This window comes from Phymastichus coffea, unplaced genomic scaffold, assembly GCF_024137745.1.
Source record: "Phymastichus coffea isolate CEN01 unplaced genomic scaffold, Cenicafe_Pcof_1.1 PCOF00036, whole genome shotgun sequence".
NCBI classification, from domain to species: Eukaryota; Metazoa; Arthropoda; class Insecta; order Hymenoptera; family Eulophidae; genus Phymastichus; species Phymastichus coffea.
This window is the reverse complement of record NW_026706847.1, coordinates 411,024-420,248: the sequence shown is the minus strand read 5'-3', so window position 1 is coordinate 420,248 and position 9,225 is coordinate 411,024. Positions and strand designations below refer to the sequence as shown.

The following is a 9,225-nucleotide window of genomic DNA, read 5'->3' as shown; positions in this document are numbered from 1 at the left end:
GAGAGAGAGAGAGAGAGAGAGAGAGAGAGAGAGAGCATCGGCGGCGTGCTACATACGCTTTGAAAAAACCGGAGAGCGAGAGACAGAAAGAGAGAGAGAGAGAGAGAGAGCGAGCGAGCGCGAGTGTGAATGTGTACGGGAGGGAGAAGGAGAACGCAAGCGGTACGGCGGCTCGCACTGGAGTAGGGGATGGTTCCGGCGCGCGCGCCACCGAAGGAGGGGGCTTATGCCGCGTCCCTACTTTCAGTTGCCGCGCGGCCGTTGAGAGGTGCGCTTGCGACTTGTCGTACGCGTCGTCGAAGTACATAAGCTTGTGTGTGAATTCAATCCCTTGCAGCCAGCCGCTCAACCTTTTTTCCGTTGATCGTTGCCCGTTGTTTTATTTGTTTTTTTCCACCGCTGTCGCTCGGCGTGCAACAATCGACAACTGATCTGTGTCAAGTGCGAAAATTCTCTGTGCCTGTGTGGTGTGATACTGATTGATAAAACAGAACGGCAACTGGCGAGCGCGCGCGCGTGGTGTGTTCGATGAAGTCTAACGGCAGAAGTGCGCGTTGCTGCAATCTGACGGCGTTTCGCCGCAGATGAGAGAAAGAGAGAGAGAGAGCGCGAGGAGGGAGAGCAGAATCGTGCCAAGGAAGAAAAGCAAATTTCTGGTTTCTTTTGTTTTTTTGGTTTATACGGGAGTGTGCGGATAACGGCGACAGCAACGAAGCGCCGTAGTTTTCAGTTTGCTCCCTTTCGCGGGAACTGCCAGAAGTGAAAATTTGCTTCTCTCTTTCTCTCTCTCTCTCTCTCTCTCTGGCGTGGATGCATCGCCAGCAGCGAGGTCGCTGCAGCCTCTGAGAGCGAGAGAAGACGCGGAGAATGCAAGAGAGAGCCATGAACGCGACGAGATTTAGGATGCGCTTCTTCGCCGCGCCGCTCCTCCTGCTTGCCTTCTCGTGCTACCTCGGTGAGTACGACTGCGGCGCAACGCTGCGGAATGCGCGATGCAACGCTCGCGACTGCTTGCGGTGCGCGCGCGACGTGGCGCCAGCCACTTGCGAGTCGCGGGTATTACGCACGGCGAAGCCGTTCGAAGGAAACCTGTCGATATCGTCGCCGTGCGTCCGCGTCGTGTGGTAGGCCTCGTTGCGCGCTTCGTCGATTCTTCGGTTTTCTCTTTCGACGAAGTGCATAGCGCGCCGCTGAATAGTCGACCGAAATCGTGAGCCAGGGGCACGCGTAAGCTAATTGTCGGCGCGGCGCGCTCACCGTGCAATTGCAAATCCCTCGTTACGTTATTCTTTCCAGCTGGCGAATGCCAACGAGATCCCGGCATGTTGTTGCGCTTGAAAGCCGATGACTAACGAACGCGATCGATTCATAAGTTCGCATTTTATTTGCAAGCCGAACGCTTCTTCGCGCTCGCTCGCGGGCAATGGTTGGCCTTTCGGACATTGCTTCTGCTTTTTTCGAACTCCCGCCGTGACTTCGGCCTTCCGCTGTACGCGGTGGCATCTGTTTTGCAAATCCGTTCAAGCGATTCAGCGTTATTCCGGCTACGCGGATAAAAATGAAGGAAGCACTGCAAAGTTCAAAAATAAAAAGTGAATGTCGTTGCGTGGCGTGCACGCCGGTCTTACCCCACATGTACTTTTTTGCATTTTTTTCGTTTTTGTTTCGTTTTTTTCGGTAGCAGTCGACGTGTACTATTGGAAAAGAGTACAATCAATATTTGTCACGGCAAAATACATCCGAGTCCTCTCCCTGAAACGTATCCATTATCAAGCGATTTTTTATAACAGTACGGCCACTTATAATTTCAAGCTCAAACCTTTTCGTTCTGATTGAACGTTCGTTTCGTGTCAACCACGCTATACATGGATGATTTCTTTTTATTGAAAATCGTCGAAGGCTACGAGCACGCACGGTAGGCTGTATTACATGAAAATCAATCTTCGTACATTAATTGGAACGCAAATCAAGCGTACACTTTCAGTTTTCGCGATATCATATCAACTTTTGCGTCTGTCGTTCATTGAATAAATATTTAGCGTGACACGCTATAAAACGTTCGTGAAAATTTTATTATCGAGATTGTAACGTAAAATGTTTCCGATGAACGGGAAAGAATCGTTCGGTGCGATTTTTCAAAAACTGGGTAGTCGAGAGGGAATTGCCTGGTCTTCGACGAACGTTTTCGGAAAATGAAAAAAATGCACCCGCTGCTCGAGAACGAAGAACGCCGATCGCCCTTTGAGAGCACGAGCGTTTAACTTTGACGTTGGCAACTCGAGGTAGTTTTTGTGCGCACGCGCGCGGATCGACGCTCGTCGATTTTCCATTTTTGCAATCTCCGCGCGCGCGGCCCGACAGGAATTATGGGCGCCGCGCTCTCCTCCGCGACTTTTCTTCTTCTTTTTCTTCTTCATCCTGTCCTGCGACTCACGGAGATGTTGCCCGATGCCTTCTCCTCCCGCCTCGCTGTCCACTCGCTCGCGAGACGCGAGCTACGCCGAAGGGAATCCACGTAACGACTTGTCAATGAATTCGCCACTCGAGAGCTTCGACTCGCTGACGGAGAACGCTTTTCCCGCTGGCAAACTAGTGCACGCTCCTCCATAGATCCAGCACCCGCGATAAAAGGAAATTCCGAAGGATTCGTAATTAGCTCGCAGGTATATTGCACCGGGAGCTCCGATTCACCAATGAAACTCACGCGCGCGCAATCCACAACGGGATAACAGCTATAGCAAATGAAATTTGCCGCGAGCATAGCAAGCGAAGCATAGAACGAATTGGGAGATCCGCCTGCAAACTAATCAGCGTGCAAGTAAAAAAAGAAACAAGTGGAAGCGTAGGCAACAATTAAGACAAACGGGGGAAAACGCTAACTTTTGAAAGTCGAAGCGTAGGTGCGCGCGCGCGCACGGTGCAGCGAACTCGGTCTCGGTCAGAAGTGCGAGCGACTGGCACCAGGGGCGCCAGCTCACGGGCGGCGGGCTTCGACGTACACGCCGCTTGCGTTCAACCGTTAAAACCTTTACTGCGATGCCCTCGGCCCTTCCTGCGTAAATATTTATGTGGGGCGCGCTAGGGGTGTCTGAAAAATCCTCGCGGGCACATTTTCGTCGTCCATCGAGCCTGGGGACTTTTGTCGTTGCCGTTCGCGCGGTCAATGCCACAGACGCGACAGCCGTCCCCTTTCTCTCCAAGGATCGTCGAGAAGCGTGCTCCGAGCGCGTTGCGATTGCGACGAGAGACCAGGATCGCGACGCCGCCTCGCAGAAACAATACAGTGGTCGCGTGGAACGCACCGCGGCGGAGGTTTTGCATATCAATCCGCGCGCGCTCCTAAATAAAGCAAGATCCAAAGCCAGCGGCGTAGGACTGCGAGAGAGAGAGAGAGAGGCAGGCCGAGCCAGCGGCCGCGCGCAGCCTTGGAAAATGCAAGCGTCGCGCGGCGAGAGAAACGAGTCGGCTTTCACCTGCGCGCGCTCCAAGCACGGCGGCAGTCTCCGCGCCTGTACAATGGATTCTCGAATTAATCAGCGCCTATGCCAGCGTGAAAGTACAACCGCGACCACTAATCAAAAGCGAGTTGGAGAGGCGCCTTCCTCTCTCTCTCTCGCTCTCGTCCGCGTCTTTGCTCGGCGCTCTTGGCGTCCGTCGTCGACGTGGCCCAAGCATTTCGCGGATTTGCGCTGATCTCTGCGAGACGCGGTACCCTGCCTGCTCTCTCGGCGTTACGCAAGAGCTCGCTGCTGGAAAAGCGCTCGAGCGCAACCAGTTTTGTTACGCCGCGGGCTTAGCCGCGCTTACCTTCCTTCTTTCGCGCTCTCTCTCTCTCTCTCTCTCTCTCTCTCTCTCTCTCTCTCTCTCTCTCTCTCTCTCTCTCTCTCTCTCTCTCTCTCTCTTTCTCCCCTCTTCCAGTGCTACCGTTTGTGTGTACGCTCCGGTATTTTTCATTTCCACGTTTGATAACTCTTTTTTTTTTGGTTTTTTCTTTCATTTTCGAAGTAACAATTTGCATGCTTTATGAATAAAACATTTCGCGTACACTTTCACCTCGCGCCCAGCTAATTTTCGAAAGTACACGGCTGCAAACAAATGAAATTGAATTGCTCGCGAGCTCGTCCGTTACGAAAGTTGCAATCGCACTTTGCTCGACATAACGATTATTTCTGCTTTGGCGGCAAATAAATCAGGGCATTGCAGAAGATTCTGTTTTATTAACCGTTTTATGTATGTCACTGTTGCAGTCGTGGTTCTTTGAAATAATGCACTCGCATCAGGCAAATATTATTTTAAAGACGAGTTTCCAATTCAAAATACGCGCATTGGGAGCCGCAAAGTTTCTTGTAACGTCAATATTTTGTATGAGCGCAAGCATAACAATACCTGTGGGTGTCCCTTTTGCTTGTTCGTCGATGAATTTTTGGCGCGTTATATATTTGCAAGGAGCAATCGCGAGACGACATTCACGCACGCCGAATACCATAGGGTCAAACAAATAAATTATCATCGGGGACGCGAACCTTAACGAGGCAGCCGGCAATAATATAACGTCGAATAATACGTCTGCCGCAGTTCCGCATGGAAAAAAAATCGCATGCCGTCGCATCACGCCCGTTCGCTTATACCCGTCCCCAGTGCATTTTCGTTAAATAATACTCGTCATTAATTTGCAGCTCGAACGAATCACTTTGCGTAAATTTACAGCGAGTCGAGCGACGCAGCGCCGCTTAAAATCCCGGCGGACGGTTAAATATTTTACCTTGCTCAAAACACAAATAAAGTCGGCTGCCGGCCCCCGATCGGCTGCGAAATGCGCAACTAGAAAGCGATAAATTCCGCATTAACGTGCGACCGGCCGCGCAATCAAAAATTAACCCCGTTCGCGCGACGCTCAATCGTTGCGACCGCGCAATTCCGTCTCGCTCGTATATCCCGCGAACGTCCGCGTGAACGTAAAGGACGAGGCGCGAGCCGCGATTCATTACGCGAAATCGCTACTGGGACGGGGAATCGCCGCGGCCGGTGGTGGCAAATTGATTTTTGATTCTCGGCGCCTTTTGCCCGCGAACTCGCGCCGCCTGCCTGATAATAAAGAGCCCACTTCAAGGCTCGCCGAGTGCACTTTGAAAATTTCTCCGGCTAAAGTGCCTCGATTATTTAACGCGCGCGCCTCCCGCTCCACGGCAACCTCGCACTGTTGAGAGAATGAGAGCGGATATCGATGACTTTGATTTAACGTCACTTTTACATTCCGCCAAATCCCTCGGCCGCTCACGAGTTATGAAAATAAATTGCTGCCTTTTGCGAGCTGAACTATCGATGCCCGATGTTCTGCTCAATGATTTACGGGTTTCTCTTGTCGTTTAAGATTAGCTCTGATTTCCGGTTTCCATAATCGCGAATCAAATCAACTACTTGACTGTCCGCTTCGTAATATCTTCTGTCGGTGGTCATTGTTTGATCAACGATGAAACGTGCTTCGCGAAACAAAGGAAAAAATGGGTAAATTAATGAAATCATGAAAGAAACTAAAACAATTTAACTACGTAACGCTACAGAAAGTGAACATATTTGGTCTTCTATAGCAATCGTACAGTACGTATTCGTTCCCCGACAAATTCAAACGTATATAGGAAAATATACTGGAAACCTTGGGAAAGACATAACTTGAGCGTAATTTAAAAGCCATTATTAAATTATACAGACACGATAAATAAACAATCGATTGAATAAGTCAATTAAAGCAAGCAAATTGAAAAACCATTTGGATTGTTCGGTGGTATGTAGAGAGGCTTGCGGCAGCGGGTATTAACTGAATTTTCGACAACGTTTATTCTGGGGTCGTGCTATGAAATATCAATGAAATCCATTGGCGGCCCAAAAAATGTTGAACAAGAGCTGAGGACGCGGGATGGAAATATAAAAAAAACGAGAACCAAGTTGGTAAAGGGACTCCAATAATCATCCATTTTCTATGTCCTCGAAACTCTGCAGCTCGTATATTTCAGGCATAAACAAGAGGGCCTATTTAGCTGAGGTGCCGCTACTTCAGGGCCGAACCCTATTCAAAATTCAAAACGTAACGTGCAAAGAAATGGTTGGCGAGCAACTGTGCTTTGCACTTTCTCTTTCACGCAATAACCCAGCATTAAAAAAAAAAAAAAAGATAAAAAAAAGAAGAAAAAGAAAAATGTGGATTAACGCCGAACAAAATTTTGCTCCCAACGAAGACATTACTTGCCAGAGAAAACGCAGCTGCGCGCAGGCTACACACACGGCCAGCCAGAAGAAAGTTACGAGCGCGGTAATCTGCAGCTCGCGTATTATTGCATCCGTAATTAAAACGGGAGGAGGAGAGGGCCGGACGCAGGCAAAGCGCGCGAGGTTATTTCCAAGTTCAACATGTACAGCCGAGGGCGCGCGGCGGCAAGCTCGCGCGTACGGCTGACGTTTCCGATTGGCAGTTACGTACGCGTCGGCACGTGGGCGCTTCCTACGCTTTTGTGGACGCTAAAGAGGTGGATCAAAAGCGGCTTTGATCCGTTTATCCTCGGGCGCACGAGCTACGCGCCATTTTTTCTCGCACCAGCCAAGATCGCGCGGTTCAGCAAATCGCCGAAGATTAAAGCGCACGCGCCGATTTATCGGGTTGGATTGCGAAGCGATCTCGGCGCGCGCGCACAATAGCCAGCCGATACCGTGCCTTCGACAAAGAGGGAAATCCGCGATCGTTTCTTTTGGCTCGCGGACGCGTAATCGCTTTCAGCGACGTGATTTCCAGGGGCTGGCCGAGCGCATCGACACGTTATAATACACACCGATGTGAAATAATCCGCGAGAGCGCGCGAAGCGCCGCCCGAATAATATAGAATTTCGGCCATTGTCCAGAAACGTAAATGATTACGTAGCCCCGCATTAATTTTCAGCTGCTCTCTGGAGGGTAAAAATGCGCGATATATCGCAAACTCTTCTCTCCTCATAATTAAACTGGCGTCCATTGTGCGGTAGCGCGCGGCGCCCGCTTGCAAAAGAGCGATGCGACGGGCCGAAAGGAAGGACCTGCCGCGTGTGATAAAATGAAAAACAAAGATTCTCACGGCGAGAGGCCGCGTGTTGCGTTTGTCCGTATCTCGCCGCGGCAGCGTGCCGCCCGCAAACGAGCTCTCTCGCGCGTAATTGCAGCTTTATCTAATTCCTACAGGCGTCGAAAATACGCATGGCCGACGCTGAAGATGCATTCGACAGCCGCCGCGCGGCTACGTAGGGACGTCTCGTACAGAGAACAAAGTCGCCCGCGACCTGTCTGCTTTCTGTTTTAGTTCTTCTTCGTGGATGCTTCGCGAGCACACGCCTCGCTCCCTCTCTCTCTCTCTCTCTCTCTCTCTCTCTCTCTCTCTATACTATTTTTAGCTGGAAAAGCCTTAACGAGCACAGCGCGGAAACTGTCAGAGAAAGACACTGCAGCCTGCAGCATATGCTCGATCGATCGTTAGGATGCTCGTGTGCTGGGCTACTATCTAAACTCACGCGCGTCACGCAGTCAACTTGGTCGCGCTCTTTTCTCGAAGTGTCCTGCGCCGACTCTGCCTCGGTTCAACGAGACGGCAGCTCTCGTATCAATACGTAATTCTTCATCCGGTTGCCGTCGCTCGGTCATCGCATTATTCACCGTGCGCCAGCGAATAAATTATTCAGAAAAACCACGCGCCGTGAATCATCCTCTCATCTGGCGAGGTCACCTCCGCGAGGCAAAGTCCGACCGAGATGCGCGACGGGGGGAACAAAGAAATCGGCCGCTCCTTCCGGCGCGGCCTGTGCCCGTGCGCGCGTCCGCGCGACAGCATCGGCGGGCGCTTTTACGCGCGTACATACTCGCGCGACTGCATGAATCCCGGGCCCGGGCCGGCCGAGAGCGGCTTCATATATGTGCCGTAAACTCGAGCCGAGCGCGCGGCGCATATGCAACAGAAGCCGCGGCGCGAGGATAAGCGAAAAAGGATACGGCAACCGGAAAACGGTTGCGCTTTCAACGCGCTTATTCTTTTCTTGCTGTTCCTCTTTTTCTTCTTCTTCTTTTTTTTTTTTTTTTTTTTATTCCTCTTACGCATTTAGGCGCTGGCGTACGCGCGCTCGTGTGATTTAGTAATGAAACATTCCGCGAGGCCTTTGTTTTTCGTCTTGTCGAACGGGAGCATCGCCCCTCGAACGCTCGCTCTCGAATATTTCAAGTCGGACGCGAGCATGTCGCTCGTCGGCCCTCCTCGCTCTCTTTCGGTCCTCGCCGCTTAAATAATTCGATCGAGCGCGCACGATTTTTCGTTTTTCGTCTTTGCTCGTGCCTCGAGTAATTAATTTAGAGCGTGTTGCCAGCGACAGGCCGTTCGATTAATCGAAGCAGATGTATTTTTGCGCGCGCGGCGCTGAATCACATCGGCAACGGCAAGAACAAGAGCAATAAACCCGATGATAATGTTTACGAAAGCATTAATGCCGCGATAACGGCGCGTTCAGCATTGCGCGCTCGTCTTGCGCGATATTCATTAATTGGCATTGCTATTTCGCGCTGCTCTGGCTTTTCGCTCCGCGAACAAATGACACGCCATCAATCCTCGAACGCGTTAGAAATAGAAAAGAAGCCAGCGCGATAAAATCCGTCAAAAAGACAATTAAATGTAACGAGCCGGCTAGTCCTCCCGTATATCCAGTATTTCAAGCCATTAAGAGCTATAACGCGTTGCCGCACGCGACGCCGCTCATATTCCTATACGTAGGTGCAACTACTACTGTTTTATTCACGGTCTAAAGCCCAAGTCATCCTTAAAGCTCGCCGCCTCTCGCGCGCACATTCGCTCCTCTGCATATTTTTCGGACGAACGGCGATAAATCTCCGGTTAATTTTTCACGCGCGCGCCACTCGCATAATCTGCGATCTGTCGTCGATTACCGAGCCTCTCGCCGCGGAGTTTCTCTAGGGCGGCCAGGTGAAAAATGGGGCTACGCGGAATCGCGACACGCCGGGTTTATCAAAGTTGCCGCAGAGCAGACGCGCGCCGCTCGACCTGCTTTTTCTCTCTCGCTCTCTTCTTTATTTCGTGAAGAAGAGGCGGGAGAAAAAGTGGCGACGAGTGACGCGCGAGCGCGAAACGCGCAGTTCCCCGGCGAAAGATGTGTCCTCGATTGGATTAGATTTTACTCGGCATTTTTTTATTCTCTCTTTTTGTC

The 9,225-nt window shown here is 51.1% G+C and overlaps 1 protein-coding gene across 2 annotated transcripts in view; it reads left to right on the top strand.

Annotated features, from left to right (window-relative positions):
- Nucleotides 1–263: 263 nt before the first annotated feature.
- Nucleotides 264–9,225, top strand: part of LOC131663466 (hemicentin-1) — a 28,369-nt gene continuing 19,407 nt past the window's right edge. For both annotated transcript variants that reach the window (XM_058933898.1, XM_058933897.1), the window contains exon 1: nucleotides 264–955. In XM_058933898.1, the coding sequence (XP_058789881.1) occupies nucleotides 868–955 (88 nt within the window). In that variant the 5' untranslated portion in view covers nucleotides 264–867. The remainder of the gene's footprint in view (nucleotides 956–9,225) is intronic.